The sequence below is a fragment of the Myotis myotis genome, unplaced genomic scaffold, assembly GCF_014108235.1.
Source record: "Myotis myotis isolate mMyoMyo1 unplaced genomic scaffold, mMyoMyo1.p scaffold_m19_p_17, whole genome shotgun sequence".
In the NCBI taxonomy this organism is placed as follows: domain Eukaryota; kingdom Metazoa; phylum Chordata; class Mammalia; order Chiroptera; family Vespertilionidae; genus Myotis; species Myotis myotis.
In genome coordinates, this window is record NW_023416321.1 from 18,277,459 (window position 1) to 18,296,553 (window position 19,095).

At 43.1% G+C, this 19,095-nt stretch overlaps 1 protein-coding gene across 2 annotated transcripts; it reads right to left on the reverse strand.

Moving 5' to 3' along the window:
• Positions 1–4,222: 4,222 nt before the first annotated feature.
• On the reverse strand, positions 4,223–16,543 carry MILR1 (mast cell immunoglobulin like receptor 1). 2 transcript variants are annotated; one of them, XM_036339959.1, is made up of 9 exons: positions 16,417–16,543; positions 14,713–14,982; positions 13,173–13,451; positions 11,511–11,618; positions 8,603–8,692; positions 7,591–7,644; positions 7,405–7,464; positions 6,683–6,763; positions 4,223–5,083 (listed from the first exon to the last, which is right to left on the reverse strand). In XM_036339959.1, exons 1-8 carry the CDS (start codon positions 16,502–16,504, stop codon positions 6,711–6,713), a joined length of 1,002 nt encoding a protein of 333 aa, XP_036195852.1. In that variant the 5' UTR covers positions 16,505–16,543; the 3' UTR covers positions 4,223–5,083; positions 6,683–6,710. The 2 variants fall into 2 exon arrangements, with proteins under 2 accessions (XP_036195852.1, XP_036195853.1); XM_036339960.1 differs by lacking the exon at positions 8,603–8,692.
• Between the last annotated feature and the right edge of the window lie 2,552 nt (positions 16,544–19,095).

Here is a 19,095-nt window from a genome sequence, read left to right on the forward strand (position 1 = left end):
CGAGTGCAGCGGCGGTGGCGGGAGCCTCTCCCGCTTCTGCAGCAGCACCAAGGACATCCCCCAAGGGCTCCTGAACTGCGATAGGGTGCAGGGCGCAGGCCGGGCTGAGGAACCTCCCGAGTGCACAAATCCCATGTACCAGGCCTCTAGTCCTATATAATAAAAGGCTAATATGCAAATTGTCCCTACGGGTGGGAGTTCATCCTTCCTGGGAGTTAAATGTGCGGTGACCACCAGGGGGCAGTGCGGAACATGGTGGATGTCGGCAACACAGTGCTGGCAGTGGAGGTGCTGCCGCCCCGATGAGAGCGGGACTGGGGCAGATCGGTGGAGCAGGTGAGCGGGTGGTGCCAGGCCAAGGTGGGTGCGAAGGGAGGCCCCGGCTCGCAGGCAGCAGTGGCAGCTGCTAGGGACCGTAACCATGCACGAATTTTGTGCACTGGGCCTCTAGTAATTCTATAAAGGAGAATGTTTCATCTACTGTTTGCTTAGACTGCAGCGGTTCTCAACCTGTGGGTCGCAATCCCTTTGGGGGTTGAATGACCCTTTCACAGGGGTCGCCTAAGACCATCAGAAAACACATATATAATTACATATTGTTTTTGTGATTAATCACTATGCTTTAATTATGTTCAATTTATAACAATGAAATTGGGGGTCACCCCAACATGAGGAACTGTAATAAAGGGTCGCGGCATTAGGAAGGTTGAGAACCACTGGCTTAGAGGTATGGAAAAGGTTTGGGATAAATGTTGGGTTCATCACCTTTAAAGTTAATTTCTTGGATGCTAAATTGGATTCCTTTTCAGTGTTTAGAGCTAGCAAACACATTGTGTGTGTGTGTGTGTATGTGTGTGTGTGTGTGTGTGTGTGTATTTCCCCACAAATGAAAAAATTAATGAATTCACACTGATATTTTCTTTCTTTTTTTTTTAATCCTCACCCAAGGATATTTTTCCATTGATTTTTAGAGAGAGTTGAAGAGAGAAGGAAAGACAGAAATATCGATGTGAGAGAAACACCTTGATTGGTTGCCTCCTGCACATGCCCCAACCAGGGAGGAGCCTGCAACCACAGTACGTGCTCTTGACCGGAATCGAACCCAGGACCCTTTGGTCCACAGGCCGGCACTCTATCCACTGAGCCAAAACGGCTAAGGCCACACTGATATTTTCAATTTAAATTCAGGATTGCAAAATGTGTGTGTTTTTTAATCAACTTTATTAATATAATTTACATACAATAAATTGACCTATTTTAAAGGTACAAATACAGGTTTTGAGAAATGTGTATCCACCACCATAATGACAATATAGAACATTTCCATCACTGAGAAAAAGTCCCTTCGTGCCCCTTTAGCACTTTAGGGTTTTTACTTAACTCTTCTATTGTACGTTGTATCTCCTCTCATGACAAGAATCCCAGTTCTCAAGAATGTTGAGGATACTGGAATGCCATGCCATGCTCATTTGCTTTGTCTCATAGTAATCACAGCAGTCTCAGAATTGAAAGACCAATATTACCATCATATGTCTATCTAAAATTTTCAATTTTATTTTTGTAGTTTGAGGTTCAATACTTTGTTTTAATGTAACTATGAGAAACTTAAAAGTTTATTTTTTACAAGTGATTTTTCTGAAGAAAATCTTAGTTCTCCCCAAAGGTACTTTTATTCAGATACTTTGTCTTAGGGACTTTAGCCTTCACAGGAGGATTGCATTCATGGTGTCTGATCATAGAATGCTATATCAGGCAACATAGAACCCCTTTGGAAAATAGTGTGGCTCTAGTCAGTTTGGCTCAGTGGCGAGCATCGGCCTGCAAACTGAAAGGTCCCAGGTTTGATTCCAGTCAAGGGCACATGCCCGGGTTGTGGGCTCGATCCCCAGTAGGGGACTTGCAGGAGGCAGCCAATTCAATTCATGATTCTTTCTCATCATGGATGTTTCTATCTCTCTCTCCCTCTTCTTCCTCTCTGAAATCAATACAAATATTTTTTTTTTAAAAGAAAACTCTGTCTCTATCAAAAAACACTCTATGTGTGCATTCCAAATAAAATTAATAAAGATGAATATTAAAATCCAACAATGCTCTAATTAAAAGTTAAAAAAAAAAGAAAGAAAATAGTGTGGCTTTGTCTGCTTATACTGGAGATAAACATACCTCATGACCCATTCGTATGTATATTCAACATGATTGCATGCACATGGGAACCAGGAGACATGCAATAAAAGTAGTCATAGCCTCATTTTTTATCTTTTTTAAAAAATATATCTTTTTATTGATTTCAGAGAGGGGAGAGGGAGAGAGAGAGAAACATCAATGATGAGAGAGAATCATTGATCAGCTGCCTTCTGCACGGCCCCTACTGGGGATTGAACCCGAAACCCAGGCATGTACCCTGATGAGGAATCAAACTGTGACTTCCTGATTCACAGGTCAACGCTCAACCACTGAGCCACGCCAAGCAGGCATAGCCCCATTATTTGTAACAGCCCCAAACTCACAATCACCTAAATATCCCATAAAAGAGTAGTAGTTAAGTTGGGGAGGTGAGGTTGTGATTGGGAAGAGACCTGCCAAGGGTTTCTGGGATGCTGGGGACATTTCATCACTAGTATTCACTTGATATAATTTTTTAAACTGCATATATATTTTTATTCATCTCTGTATAATGTGTGCTGTAATTCACAACAAAAAATATTGAAAAGATTGGTGGATTTGTAAAAGAATCAAAGTGAAACTTCTGGACATGGAAAAAAGTAGGTACTGAAATGAAAATCCAGTAGGTTCTCCTCTTCCTTTTCTTCTTCCCTTCCTACACAATTCAATCCAGAAGCCATGGTGGGTGGCACATGGCAGGGGTTGCTGATGTCTGTGCAGGGCTGAGGTGGAGCTGGGGGAGGAGGGGATTTTGAGGATTACATGAGGATAAGTACAGGAAGCACTGAAGTACCTGGAACCTGCTACATGCTCAACACATGATAGTTATTGTCCTTATAGTTGTTTGAGAGATGGCATAACAGCCGCCTCTGTGTCCTGTGTCACATCCTCTGGGCCTCACCTCTTACTCCAGCTGCATCTGCGACTTCACTCACTTTGTGTTGACAGTTTCATGCTTCAAATGTATAACACATACCACTCATTTTCTGCCCTGGGGCTTCCCAGTGTCCTGGGTGAGACACTAATGGAAGACTGCTTGGAATGCCCACATGCATAGCCCAGAAGTCAGGCCGGGGGGCGGGGGTAGTGGGTGCCTCACCTCCTGGGGTGGCCCTCAGCCAATGGATACATGCTTCTCACTATGTTCCTCAAGTGGACAATTCTGAGAGACACCTTTTTCATTCCTCAGCAGGTTCCAGTGGGATCAAGCCCCAGTGGCCCACAGCAGTGCTCAACACAGCAATACATCCTTGGACTGGCTTTTCCTCCAGTCCCTCATGCCTGTTTCCTCACAAATAAATTATTTTCCCGAAAGGTCTTTTTAAAAAATATATTTTTATTGATTTTTATAGATCAAGGAAGGGAGAGAAACATTGATAAGAGAGGGAAACATCAATTACATGCCTCCTACACACCCCCTACCGAGGATTGAGCCCACAACTGGAGCATGTGCCCTGACTGGGAATCGAACCGGCAACCTCTTCATCCTTGGGATAATGCTTAAGCAACTGAGCAACACTGGCCAGGGCTTGCCAGAAGATCTTATCTCAGGCTCTGCCTTCAGGGCTAGCCCAGGATAAGACAGGGTATTAGAAGGTCCTAGAAATCAGCCCTGGGAAAGGGAATTACTTCCTGGATGGAAGTAAGGGGAGTGGTGATAACCCTTATACACCATAGTTTCATACTTACTAAGATTTTCCACTGCAGAAGTAGATAGTGAGCACTAGGTTATGCAATAGTTCTAGCACTTGGAAGACACAGGGCAATGATAATTATATGGATGGTGGTGTTGGTTGGCTTTACTAACTGCTTTAGAAGCTTTGCAAGGAGAAAATGAGAGGCTATTGATAGTTTGAGGGCAAGCTGTGGAACCCAGCAGCATTCTGCACTTCAAGACCTTGGGAGGTCTAGATAGGACCAAATCCAGTTACCAGTATGGTCACTCATTTGCTAGCCCCTCCCTTCCCTTTTTTTTATTGTCTAAAGTTTTAGATATGTCTCCTCCTCCCCCCATTGACTCCCCCCCACCCCAAGCCTTTCCCACCCAGGGCAAGCCCCCACCGCCCCAGTGTCTGTCCATTGGTTATGTTAATAATATGCATGCATCCAAGTCCTTTTGTTGCTCTCTAATTCCCCACCTCCCCTGCCATTTGTCTCTGGATTTATTTTTGTTCATCACATTATGTTGATCATTATATCCCACATATAAGTGAGATCATGTGATATTTATCTTTCTCTGACTGGCTTATTTCGCTTAGCATAATGCTCTCCAGTTCCATCCATGCTGTTGCAAATGGTAAAAGTTCCTTCTTTTTTATAGCGGCATAGTATTCCATTGTGTAGATGTAGCCCCTCCCTACCCTTTGTGTTGCCTTCTTTTCCTTCCCTGTTTCTCTCTCCCTGAACTCTCCTGCTCCCTGGGATCACCTCCCATATAAACAACTTGCACCCAAGCCTTGTCTCAGCTCAGCTTCAGGAAGGAGCTCAGGTTAAGACGTGAAGAAGCCTGAATTGACTCTCACCGAAGCTCCATGACACAGGTGTTATTTCTCTCTCATTTGTCCCCTATAGCGGGCTCAATAGTGACTCCCCGAAAACATATGTCCAAGTCCTAACTCCTGGAACCTGTGAATGTCACCTTATTTGGAAAAAGTGTTTGCAGATGAAATTAGGTTAAGGATTTTAAGATGAGGTCATTCTGGATTATCCAGGTGGTTCCTAAATCTTGTGACCAGTTTTTCTATGAGAGAATCGCAGAGGCCATGTGAAGACAGAGGCAGAGATTGGAGTGATGCTGCCACGAACCAAGAACCACCAGGAACCACCAGATACGGAGAGGCAGGCAAGGGTTCTCCCATACAGCCTTTGGAGGGAGTGTGGGCCTGCTGACACCTTGATTTTGGATTTCTGGCCTCCAGCACTGTGAGAAAAAAATTTCTGTTTTAATTCACCAGTTAATGATAATTGGTTACCACAGTCCTAGGACACTAATCCATTCTTTCTTCTCCACCAACTCAACTCTGGGCTGTTCTCTCCACAGAACACTGATTGGATATGCAACACATATAGGCATGCCTTTGACATTAGCTCAGTCTTGAGGACTGAGAAAATCCCTGAAAAATCAATATAAATATTTTTGCAGCCTAACCGGATGTGGCTCAGCGGTTGAGCCTTGACCCAAGAACCAAGGGGTCACTGGTTTGATTTTGGTCAGGGCATATGCCCGGATGGGGGCTCAATCCCCAGTAAGGGCATGTAGGAGGCAGCTAATCAATGATTCTCTCTCATCACTGATGTTTCTATCTCTCCCTCTCTGAAATAAATAAAAATATAAATAAAAATTTTTGCAGCCTCTGAGAATTTGAGAACAAGTTTCAATGGCAGTGAGTAACAAGTGCGTACTTGTTAAGTAATCTTGCCTGCCTCTCATGGTGACTGCGGGCACTGTTTTCCTCATATTTTCAAGGTCACTGTTTTTTGTTTTAGAATTTAGACCTTTGTGTTTTTGCTTTAATGGGCATGGGGCCAGGGAAACCAGAAAGATGACCATAAAGTTTTCAGGATGCATTTATGAAAAGCACAGTGGCCTAACAGTTATTCTTTTTTAAGTGATGTGGAAATGGGGAGAACGGTTCATGCCTAAAAATAGCAAAAACATTTAAGAACTGTCACCAGTCAGGATCCCACTGACAAAGCTGTTGTCTGATGACAGGATTGGCAGTACCTGAATGTGCCACAGGGATAGTGTTTAATCATAAAAATCAGTGATTCACTGTAGGTAACCAGGAGAGACATTTTTTTTTTTTTTTTTTTTGTCCATGGGCCATGCCTATATGCATACAGGGTCCTTGGTTGATTACCTCCCACCCACTCCCCCTCCCCCACCTTCCCTCCGAGATTCCGCACTCTGTTCCAGTCTTGGAGTCTCTGGATCCACTCCATTCATCAGTTTATTTTGTTACTGAGATTCCACATATGAATGAGATCATGGGATATCTTTCTCTGACTTATTTCACTTAGCATAATACTCCAGGAGAGACATTTTTAAAAAAATTGATTTCAGAGAGGGAGAGATAGAAATATCAATGAGAGAGAATCATTAATTGGCTGCCTCCTACATGCCCCCTACTGGGGATCAAGCCCACAACCTGTTCATGTGCCCTGACTGGAATTAAACCATGACCTCCTGATTCATAGGTGGAGGCTCATTTGCTGAGCCACACCAGCTGGGCAAGAGAGATGTTTTAAAGTGTCGATCAAGCCCAGCCGGTGTGGCTCAGTGGTTGAACATCAACCTATTAACTAGAGGTCATGGTTCAATTCCTGGTAAGGGCAAATGCCTGGGTTGTGGGCTCAATCCCCAGTGCGGAGGCAGCTGATCAATGATTCTCTCTCATCATTGATGTTTCTATATCTGTCTCCCTCTCCCTTCCTCTCTGAAACCAATACAAACATATTTAAAGTGTCAATCAAGTTTGCTTTTTCTTCATGTAAATCAGCTTTGTAAAAATTATCTTACCCTGAGATGTAGTTTGTATTTTTAAATTTCATAAGCTGAGTTCAGCATAGACACATCCAGTTTTATTATCATTATGGGCTTCTGAAATATAAAAGAAGAAATGATTTAGTAAAATTAGAATATATACCCATAGAGTCGCTTAAATTTTTTTATTTTAGTAGCAAGGTGAAATGACAAACAAGTATTAACTTTTTTTCCTGGACTATATGAAGTAAATTTTTATTTAAAAATAAAATTATTTTTCAATTACAGTTTACATTTAATATTATTTTATACTAGATTCAGGTATATAGCACAGTGGTTAGATAATCATATACTTTACATCGAGTTCTCCTGATATTTCTAGTAGCCACCTGACACCAGACATAGTTATTATAATATTACTGTCTCTATTCTCTATGCTGTACTTTACATCTGCATGACTATTTTGTAACTACCAATTTGTACTTCTTAATCCCTTCACCTTTTTCAAGTAATTTGTTATTGAAAATGGGTTGGAAGTGCCCCTGCATCTTCCTCTCGATGTTTTATGTGATACTCTCCCTGTCCCATCGTTTCCTCTTCCTTGTTAGGAGCCGTGATACTGATTACTCTTGGTCTCCTGGGTGTGCATGTGGTCCCCATCTACCCCGTTTTGGGGCTCCTAGAGTCCTGGAATATGGTGGCCTCACAGGGACCACTGTCTCATTCAATAGTATCTCTTATCCCAAACTGTGGCTCACCTGGTATCACCTCCAGGAACATGGGGGTGGCATAATGCATCTCATGAGAATGTTCAGTTTCTGGGCAAAAGACAAGAAACAGAGTTATTGGGCCTACAAATGGAATCTCTGGTCACTCGAAGGCAGTGGCTTGGCTAGCTGCCCTCACATGGCATGTAGCCTCTGGACTTTGCAGAGAGTGCTTACCATCTTGGGCTGTGGACACACACTGTCTTGGTTCCAAGCCTTGCACAGACTCATCTGTAAAATGGGAACGACATAAATTGGGAGTTAGGGCTGTTTATGTTGCACAGGGCAGGTACATTGCTTAGCACTGTGCCTGGAGCATGGCTGGCCCTCAGTCAGTGTTGACTGGACTTGTTCTTGTTGGCCAAGGCTGTGGGTCTTTTTACCATAAAGCAGTGTATGATGGCTGCTTTAAGGGGTGATCATAGCCCCATCAGTGTGGCTCAATTGGTTGACCATCGCCCCATGCACCAAGAGGTACCAGTTCAATTCCAGGTTAGGGCTAAGTTCCCAGTAGGGGGCCTACAGGAGGCAGCAAATAAATGTTTCTATCTCTCTCCCTCTCCCTTCCTCTCTCTCTAAAATCAATTAAAAAAAAAAAAGGTGCCTAGCCACGTGGCTCAGTGGTTGAGCATTGACCTGTGACACAGGAGGTAATGGTTTGATTCCCGGTTTGGGCACCTGCCTGGGTTGCAGGCTCAATCCCCAGTGTGGGGCGTGCAGAAGGCAGCCAATCAATGATTCTCATCCTTGATTTTTTTTCTCTCTCTCTCTCTCCCTCTCCTTCCCTTTCTGAAATCAATATATATATATATATATATATATATATATATATATATATATATATATATATATATTTAAAAAGTGATCATAAAGGGATTTGGGGCACAGTGAAGATCATTCCAAACAGATATAAAAAAATTTCCGAGGTATGTTGTTAAGTGAAAAAAAAAATCAAGATGTAGAATAGCCTCTCTGTGACATGCTGCCATTTCTGCCATGTGTTTAGATGTCAGCATACGCATAGACTATCTGTAGAAAGATTTTAAAAACTGGTTATTGTCCCTGGAAAGTGGGACTGGGCATCAGGGGTGGGAAGGAAACATTGTACCTGTGTGTCTGTATGACCTTAAAAATATAAGATGAAAACCAAACAATCAAACCAATGAAAATACCCCAAAAGTTATCTTACCTGCTTGATTTTCATGGACATTTGCATATATTCCAACTTCTATGGGTGTATTTCCATAGTCTCTGGGTGCCTTATCTCTCATAGCTTTTCCTGTGTAAATTGTGCAGAATTAATTAAATTAAACCAATTCAGCCACATTTTTCTGATCTCTTCTGCCAAGGAGCAGAATTCCCCAAAGTTCTGAAACAAAGAATGAGCTGCTCCAATGGCCTTTTTATCTATTGAAGGAAAAATGTGGACTCAGCAAGGTGTCCATTGTACCTGCTTTTCCAAGCCAAGAACCCTCCTGATTTTTTCTCCCAGCTCGGCAAGTGACATCCTTTGCCTATCAGATTATGCTTGAGATGGCCAGAGACACATTTTCTTTCTTTTTTAAAAAAATGTATTTTATTGATTTTTTTACAGAGAGAAAGGGAGAGGGATAGAGAGTTAGAAACATCAATGAGAGAGAAACATCGATCAGCTGCCTCCTGCACACCCCCTACTGGGGACGTGCCCGCAACCCAGGTACATGCCCTTGACCGGAATCGAACCTGGGACCCTTCAGTCCTCAGGCTGACGCTCTATCCACTGAGCCAAACCGGTTAGGGCCACATTTCATTTCCTTCGCTGAAAAACACAGTCTGTCAAAAGCTTTGTAATATCTGCAGGAGATAGTAAATTACCCAGCTGAGTTCTCTTTAGCTGTGGCCAGTACTCAAAGAATATTAATTCCACTTTTGCAAATCTCTAGGTTTTTTGTAAGAAGGGAGACAGGTTTTAAAAATGTATGAGATATCTGCGTTGGCTGGATGGTTCAGTTGGTTGGAGTGTCGTGTATGGGAGGCAACTGATCAATATTTCTCTCTCACATCAGTGGTTTTTCTTCCTCTCTCTCTCCCTTTCTCTCTAAATCAATAAAAAACATATCCTCCGGTGAGGAGAAAACACACACATATGAGATGTGTGTGTAAAAAAGAAAAAAAAATGTATGAGGTGTATACATTTTGACATCTGTTTTTTAATATGTATATATATATATTTTTAATATATATATTTTTCATTGATTTCAGAGAGGAAAGGAGAGGGAGAGAGATAGAAACATCAATGATGAGAGAGAGTCATTGATAAGCTGCCTCCTGTATACCCCCTATTGGGGATCGAGCCCATAACCCGGGCATGTGCCCTTGACCAGAATTGAACCAGGGGCCCTTCAGTCCACAGGCCGACGCTCTATCCACTGAGCCAAACCAGCTGGGGCTTGACATCTATTTTCAAGTTTCATACCAACTGAGTCCCTGACTTCTCTGAATTGTAATCCAGAGGTGGACGAGGCGCTGGAGCCTAACATTTATCGCTTAGTTCTCTCCCCAGTTGTGACAGTTTCTCCCACGACCCCATTCTACAGGTCAGAATGCTGAGGCTCAGGCAGGTTCACTGGTGGGTGCCAGTGCTGAGACACAAAGTGTCTTTTGTGCAAATCTCCATATTCCTCTACACTTGTGTGCCCAATGAAAAGGCCATTTTGAAGTCTTAACTAGAGGTAGCCATAAGGCGAGGGGTTGACACAGCACTTAAGGTGGAGCAGAGAGGAAGGCTGCTCGTGTTTGTCTTCATGTACGGGGTGTCCTCCAAGCGGCTGAAAAATACAGGACAGAGCTTTTGCCTTTGAGGAGCTGGCAGTCAGGACCGCTCCATCATTTGCAGGGCTCAGGGCAAAGTGAAAATGTGAGGCCTCTTGTTAAAAATTATTAATATTTATATACTTATGTTCATAGCGCACTATTCATGATAGCCCAAAGGTGGAATAACCCAAGAGCACAACCTGGATGAGCCTTGAGGACATTATGCTAAGTGACATAAACTAGTGATGAAAGGACAGATTCTCTATGATTCCATTTATATATAAGGTCCTCCCTAGAGTAGACAAGCAGAATGGTAGTGGCCCGGGACTAGGAGGAGGGGGAAGTGACTGGTGAGTTAGTGTTTGATGGGGGCAGAGTTTCAATTTTACAAGATGAGAAAAGTGCTGGGGATAGATGGTGGTGATGGTTGCACAACAATGAGAATACTCGCTGCCTCTGAACTGTATACTTAACCTGATTAAGATGGTACATTTTATGGTCTTATATATTTTACCACAATTTAAAAAGTAATTTTGTTGAGCCGGTGTCCCTCAGTGGTTGAGTGTCGACCTGTGAACCAGGTCACAGTTTGATTCCCGGTCAGGACATATGACTGGGTTACAGATTTGATCCCCAATAGTGGGTGTGCAGGAGGCAGCCAATTAATGATTCTCTATCATCACTGTTGTTTCTATCTCTCTCTTCCTTTCTGAAATCAATAAAAATACATATTTTAAAATATATTTTATTGACTTTTTACAGAGAGGAAGGGAGAGGGATAGAATTAGAAACATCGATGAGAGACAAACATCTGATCAGCTGCCTCCTGCCCCACCCCCCCCTCCCCCCCCCACTGGGGATGTGCCCACAACCAAGGTACATGCCCTCGACTGGAATCAAACCTGGGACTTTTCAGTCTGCAGGCCAACGCTCTAGCCACTAAGCCAAACCGGTTAGGGCAAAAATACATATATTTTTAAAAAGTAATTTTAAAAAGTAAAAAGAAAAGTATTAAGCATTCCAATCCAGTGACAGCCAAGGAGCATTAAACCAAGTGTGGGGCTCTTCTTAGCCCAGACCTTGTGTGACTACGCAGGGCCCACACGGGTGAGCAATCTAAGTAAGAAAAGCTCTTACCCAATAACCACAGCAAGTCTGTTTCATCTGCCTTTCCCCTTTCTCAGCTTTTTCTTCTCTTTTTATTTCTTCACATCCACTTCTGATTCCTCTTTCCCTTCCTCCTCACCTTCTCCCCTGCGGCCTGTATCCAAAACCCATGGAAAACAATGGAAAATAGAACTTACTGGCTTTGTATTTCTGTCGTATCCAAAATGCCAGAAGTAGGATTATGATTAGCATCAGTAATAACAGCGGAAGCAGTAGCGGCAGGCAGAGTGGACAGCTGTCTCCACCTGGAGGAAGACAGCATTCACCAGTCAGTGCACAGCTTTCTTTCCCAATGACAGTGGACTGTGAATTGTTCTGGAAAGGGCGATCGCGGCTGTCTCCCGTGGTAACCCATGTATTGTGCACCTTATCCCTGCACTGCTGTGGACACCTGCAACTCCCAGTGAAGTTCTTAAAGTCATGACCAAGTGCATTTTCCACAGGGGTCACACAAGGAGACAACACAGTATTTAACAGACCAAATCGTGGCTACAATGTTAGGGTCATAAGCTTCAGAATGGCCTGGTCACTTATTGGACAAAGCCCTTAGTCATGTTGGCGTAATTTACAGCACCCAAACAGCTACCATTTATTATTAACTACATGTCAGACACTGAGTTAAGCACTTTACAGGCATTGCCTTATTTGTCTTATTAGTATCACTCCCATTTTACAAATGAGTAGAGTAAGGCTCAGAAAGGGTTAAGTGACTTTCTTAAGGTCACACAGCTAGTAGACGGAAAGGCTGTGATTTGTGGGCAAAAGCCTGCTTCTGGGTTCTGACTCCCACAGTCTGCCTCACATTTTAGGACGTAAGGCTAGTGTGTGGGCTCTTCTGAGGATGAGGCTGGGTGGAGTGTTAATGCCCAAGTGTGCCTATTGCCTTTGCTAACCTAACTTTTGGCCAGGTTTGAATCTAGAATTCTCAGGCTTCTTGGAGTTCTGTACTGGAACATGGCAGCATGGGTGAGAGCCAGACCCAGTTCCAGCCTGACCCCCTTCCCACCCAGGCTCTGACCTGCACCCTAAGGGACCTAGCATGCATGTGGACCCCGGCCTGCATGTCCAAAAGCCATTCACACCCCCCACAAGCAGCTCCCCTTAGCTTGTGTCCAGGAATGCTCACATCCTCACTGTGGCCCACCCTTGGGAGACTGAACTGGGAAAGAGACTTGCGCGGGCCCTGTGGGTGGGTTCTGATCTGATTGGGTAGGGAATTTGGACCCAGGAACCAAGAGTGTGGTGTAAAAAAGTGGGGATAGAGGGTCCAGGTGGGCATTTTCCCATGGCCCCCTGGACTCCTTAGCCTGTGGGAATGTGCATGGCCAAGATGCACCAGAGCAGTACCTTCCAAAACCCAGGGAAGGGACAGGAGCCCCTCTTGCCCCAAGCCAAGGGTGGCACTGAAAGTCTAGACTCACCGAGTGTTAGCAGTGGGGCAATAAACAGCCAAGTAGGCGTTAGAAGTCACCGAAAAAGCAAAAGAAAAGAGACCTGGCAGCTCCAAGAGAGATGCAAATTCTAGTGTGATTGCTCAGAACCCGGGCAGTGGAATGTCAAGGCAAGAAGCAGGGTCCAGTCAGGAAGTCTCATTGCAAGGTCCCTTCCTGCCACAGTGTCTAGGATTTTCTATGACTTTTTTTGTTCTGTTTTTATGGCAGAAAGCAATCCCATTACAGTTCATATGGACCCTACCAAAGGAAAAGCACTTGGAAGCAGGTGGCCAAAGTGGGAAGTGGACAGGCAGAAGTTCCTGGAAGCAAATCCAGACCTGTTGAAAGAGCTCAGGTAGTCCTTACTTGTTGAAGGCATGGTGGCGGGGACACTGTATCTTGCGTTGTCAGGCAGGCTGTTTTTAGCTTCACAACGATACTCTTTCCCTTCTCCAGTGTTGCTCTTGGTTAAATTAAATTCAGCAGGCTCCCTTACATGCTTGGAAATAACTGGTGATAAGGCGATGCCTTTCTCAAAGAAAGTATAATTGATGGGCAGAGAACCGTTGAAGGAGATGCAGTGTAGTGTTATATAAAGGCTTGTCTGTTTTTGAACAATTTTCAGCACTGGAGTGGTCACTGGGTCTAGAAAAATGAAAGTGCATGTTGCAGGGATACAGATTGGGTTCACTCACTCAGTCCACAAATGTGGATCGAACCCCTACTCTATTCCCAGATGTGGTCCCAGGGATGAATGACACCCTTCTTGAGAAGTCAAGAAGCTTGCAACCAGTGGGAAAGGCCAATGAACACTCTATCATTAGATGGTTAAAACGGTTATAATCTAAGAAGCTAAGAACCACTGACCGAGAGCAGAAGCGTCCAGTAGAACTTTCGGTAATGATGGAAATGTTCTATGTCTGTATTGTCTAATATGGCAGCCACCTTTGGCTACTGAACACTTGAAATGTGACTAAGGAGACTGAGGAACTAAGTTTTTTATTCCATATAATTTTAATTAATTAAAATTTAAATTTGAATAGCCATGTGTGACTAATGGCTACCATAATGGAGAGCATAGATCTAGAGAACCACTCAAAGATTTGACCAGTATCAGGGCATCTATGTTTAGAAGAATCCAGGTACACTGTACATGTATTACCTGGAAACCCTCTCTCCAAGGAGTTTATTATCAAGGTTAACCTTCATAGAGGAGCCCATTAATGCTAGGTTGTGAGAGGCTTAGGGTGGGAAGATGGGAGAGAAAAATATAGAAGTCATAATATGTAGTTGGGCAGGAGAACATGGGCTGATGGGGCACCTGGTGGGTGGTCATTGCAAAGGGAAGAGGTGGGCAAAGCCTGGGGCTTTGGAGACCCTTGTCACCAGGCCCAACACTGATTCTCAGACTTCTCACTCGAATCTGCAGAGAAAAAGCATTTTTGCCTACCGGATGGGAATCCGAGAGTAAAGCTTCTAGAAAAGATTTCAACAGTTTTCCAAATTGTTGAAGTAAGACTTTTTGTCTTAGATAACCAGCCTATTATTATCTGAAATAGCCCACAAGTCTTTGGGAGGAAAGTGAAATGGAATTATCTTATATAATAGAAGGCTAATATGCAAATTGTCCCCTCAACTGGGAGTTCAATTGGGAGGTGGGGCCAGCTGGCCAACTGCCTGTGCCCCCCCGCCCCCCGCCAGCCCCGCCCAATTGCCCCAATTGGGGAGGGCCGGGACCCCACCTGTGCACGAATTCATGCACCAGGCCTCTAGTTAAGAATAAAGATCTCAGTGACATACTTTTCAGGCTCTCGAGTGAGTGCTTGCAAGGGAAACAGAGAGTCCATTGTAGAATAGGAAAGGGTCCTACACGTCACAGGGTCCCATGGAAGAGTGCTCTACTTACCCATAATTGTGAAGTTGAACTTGCGACTGTATGTTGAACAGTTGGAAACTTTGGCTTTGCATTGGTAGGGCCCCGAATCACGGGCTTCTGAGATGCTTAGGTTAAAAATCACAGGTTTTCCTTTGCTATCCTGGGTTCCCATGTGATCCTTATCCCGAAACAAAGAATAGGTGATTTGTAGTGATTTGTTCTGGTGGGAACAACTTAGAGATACATTTTGACCCTTCCTGACTATATTTGTTTTTGATTGCAAATGAGGAGAAATGAATTCTGGAAAACAAAATAACACAAGAGAAAGTTCTTGTTAATGTCCCTTGGTAATAATCGTCTGGCCACATTTTGTGGATCAAAGTGGTGGAGATAATGTTCTTGGCAAACTTTCCTAAGGGGGCGTTTCTTGCCTATACAGCCTGGCTGATCAGTGTGTGAGGAAGCCTCAGGGCCTACAGAGGCCCCTTTTTGTGCTGCTATCTCTCTGGCCAGTAAGAGCCTGAAGTGGACCCACTAAAGCAGCGGTTCTCAACCTGTGGGTCGCGACCCTTTTGGCGGTCGAACGACCCTTTCACAGGGGTCGCCTAAGACCATCCTGCATATCAGATATTTACATTACGATTCATACCAGTAGCAACATTACAGTTATGAAGTAGCAACGAAAATAATTTTATGGTTGGTTCACAACATTAGGAACCATATTTAAAGGGCCAGAAGGTTGAGAACCACTGCAGAGACTAGCTATGCTGACTTAGAAATATTAAAGTTCTAGGTTCTATGACCAACCATTATGTCTGGTAGCTTGTTTGTCCATTATTTATTTTAAAGTTCTTATTTTGGGAAATAAGAACTTTAAAATAATAGTAGAGAAGAGAGTACAACGATCCCCCATGGGCCTATCACCCAGCTTCAATAATGATCAACTCACGGTCCATCCTGTTTCATCTGCCTCTCACCCCTTTCCATTATTTTAAAGAATCCCAGACTGCATGTTATTGCACCCATACATTTCAGTATTGAGAAAGAGAAAAACAGCCCCTGACAGTAGGGGACTGGCTTGGCTAGGAACTGACCTGTCACTCACAGCTAGAATACCAGTACCAAACAAGGCCACTCACTCTATGACCATGCTGGATTAAGACAAAAACAAGACAACACTATAATCATGTCTGGACACAGATCAGAATTATTAACATACCCAATTATATCATTATTCCCACTTTCTAATTGGATCCAATCCAGAGTAGAGGCTGCTGCTTTGAATCTTCCTCCAAACCACCTAACACAGATCTAAATCTTATCATAAGACCTTTCTATCACCCTCCTGCTGAGCCATCCCATGATTTTATTGGTATACATTTTCTCCCAAAACCCAGCTTTGTTCAACTACATGTGTATCCTTGGTGATCTTTGGCTAGAGGATGTTGGTAGTTTGTATGGCTAAAAGATAAGGACTCTTTTGTTAACATAACAATTACCGTTATCACTCCTAACAATTCACAATAATTTATCTCTGCGTCTCAGAAAAGATACTCCAACCCCCTCCCTAAAATCACTTCATTTTAAACAGCAGGTAATAGAAAAGACTTTGCTCTGGTTATTCATCTAAAAGCATAGAAAAACTTATTCATGAAAGATCATGTTTAAAGCTGACCATCCACTGTTTTGGTGAAGACAGTTTTAGTACAAGAGAGAGAAGTAAATGAAACTTACTGTTTGTTTTTTTCATTGTCTCACAATCCAGTTCTGCTTTTAGAGTCAAAAGAGAGAAAAGAAACACAAAAAAACTCTTTTTCCACATCACAGTTTGGTTTTGAGATGCAGGCCTTAGATGTGACAGAAGAAGAATGCCCTAGTCTTCATATGGCTCCGAATTCTCCCGAATGAAAGTGAAGAAGAGGCCAAAGGAGGTGTGGTGGCACCATAGTGGTGAGTCACTTAGAGAACTTCCTTATTTTAGACCAAGTTATAGAGATCACAGTTGTCTGCATAAGCTTGGCATAATACGACTGGTTGGCTTGTCCAACATGTGTTCCTCAATGATTCTTGTAAGAAGAGAGAGAGATGTAGGAGGCTGCGCTAACTCAGGCCGGATGGGAAGTTGAACTGTGTGTGTGTGTGTGTGTTGGCGGGGGTGGCGGGGGTGGCGGGGGTGGTGGTAAAAATATGACTACTGTGTTGTCTTTTTTTTTTTTTTTTTTTTCAACTTAAAAAAATATTTTTTTATTGATTTTTTTTTTAAAGAGAGGGAAGGAGAGGGAGAGAAAGAGAGAAACATTGATGTGAGAGAGAAACATCCATCCGCTGCCTCCCACACCCCCTCTATCAGGGATTGAGCTCTAAACCTGGGCATGTGCCCGAACCAGCAACTTTTTGGTGCAGGGGATGACGCCCAACCAAATTAGCCACATGGACTAGGACACGATGAGAAACTTTTGATCTGGGAATTTTCCTTTTATGATATAGGAACAATCCTTTGATGATCTCAACATTCCAGTGGCAGTTTTGTCTTCAATAAGCTCTTGACCTATATATATGAAGCAGCTTTTACAACACGAGTTTCTGTCTAGTGCAGCGGTTCTCAACCTGTGGGTCGCGACCATTGGAAAACACATATAGCATAGCAGATATTTACATTACGATTCATAACAGTAGCAAAATTACAGTTATGAAGTAGCAACGAAAGTAATTTTATGGTTGGGGGTCACCACAACATGAGGAACTGTATTAAAGGGTCGCGGCATTAGGAAGGTGGAGAACCGATGGCCTAGTGCTTCCTTGGGTGGCCATGCTTGACTTGAATATATTTGGTAGGTTGGATTATCACATGAATCTTTAACCTTTCCTTACAGAAAGGCAGAAAAGCAATCAAGCAAGCAAGCAAGTAAGCAAACAAACAAAAAAGCAAAAAAAAAAAAAAAAAAAAAAAAAAGAAAAGAAAAAAAGGCAATATTTTCTTTTTTAAAGAAGTGGCTTCATTTTATTAAGAAGATTATAGATTTTCTATCTTAGAAAGCAGTATTAAAAACCAGCAGCAAAGCTTCAGTATTTGAAATATAAATGATGAAGTTATTTCTTAAAATCAATAACTTCGAATCAACTGAAAAACCAATGTGCTTTATAAATATGCCTTTGAAAGTAGTTTCCATATCATCGTGGTGAGTATATTGGCTCAGTGGATTGCAATCTGAGTGCAAAGTATGCTGTTCCATTTATAAAAAGTATAAAAGTATTGAAATGTCAGAGGCCGTTAATAGCAGCCTCAGTGAACAGTTCTGGGCCTGTGAAAGGCACTTGGGTAGGCACTGGGAGCATTGTTGTTTGGGAGCTATTTCAGGCTAGTTAGAGGCATACCCAGGGCTTTCTCTAGAAAGCAAAAATACATATAAGTATACGGTAGCACATGCCAGTGGTTACCTGCATGCAACTTGGAGGCTAGAGAATTGGATGAGGGCCCTGATTTGGGGTAGGAACGCTTCATTGAGAAAGTGGTGTATGACGGGAGGGCGGACCTGAGACAGGCGGCGAGGAGGAGGGTTCTAGGTAAGGCTGGCATGTCAGGTTGTGCCAGACACAGGGCACTGCATTCCAGGGGTCTCGTTCCCATCCCCAAATTGATGTAATTTATTCTTCCTGAATGTGAAGCAAACATGATGCAATCATCCTCTTTAGACAAGTGGTATAGAGTGGATGATGAGCAAAGTCAACGTAAGGGTGGCAAGTACGTGTTAACAGTTCTGGGCCCTTCCGCTACCCTGATAATGTCAAATAGTCGTGAACATCCAATCACAGGCAGCCTTTTTATTGCTCACATTAGCAACTTAGCTCGGAACTAGGTCAAACCTTTGGAGACCACACGCTGTTCAGCCTGCTGGCCTTGGCCTTGGAGGTTGGAATCATGGACAACAGAGGTACTCACATCTTCTCTGCTTACGGCACGTTTAGCAACTGTGATTTCCTCCCCATTTCACCGCTGGGCCCAACAACAACAAAACAAGTCACCCAACATTTAAGTTTAAAATTACAGTTGATGTAAAATATTAGGTTATTTCAGGCATACAACCCTGTGATTAAACATTTACATAACTCATGAAGCGATCACCCCCATACATCTAGTACCCACCTGGTGGCATTCATAGTTATTGCAATATTATTGGCTATATTCCCTGTGCTATACTTCACTTCCTGGGGACTATTCGGTAACTACCAAATTGTATTTCTTTTTTTTTTTTTTTTTTGTTTTTTGTTTTTTGTTTTTATTTTTTTTATTTTTTTATTTTTTTTTATTGCTTAAAGTATTACAAAGGGTATTACATATGTGTCCATTTTATCCCCCCGCCCTAGACAGTCCCCTAGCCTCCCCTATCCCCCAATGTCTTATGTCCACTGGTT

Coding starts and splice junctions, on each gene's coding strand:
- MILR1 (XM_036339959.1), bottom strand. CDS start 16,504: ATGTGGAAAAAGAGTTTTTTTGTGTTTCTTTTCTCTCTTTTGACTCTA. Junction 14,983..16,416: donor GACAATGAAAAAAACAAACA/GTAAGTTTCATT, acceptor TTTGTTTTCCAG/AATTCATTTCTCCTCATTTG. Junction 7,645..8,602: donor TGTCCATGAAAATCAAGCAG/GTAAGATAACTT, acceptor CCCATTTTACAG/ATGAGTCTGTGCAAGGCTTG.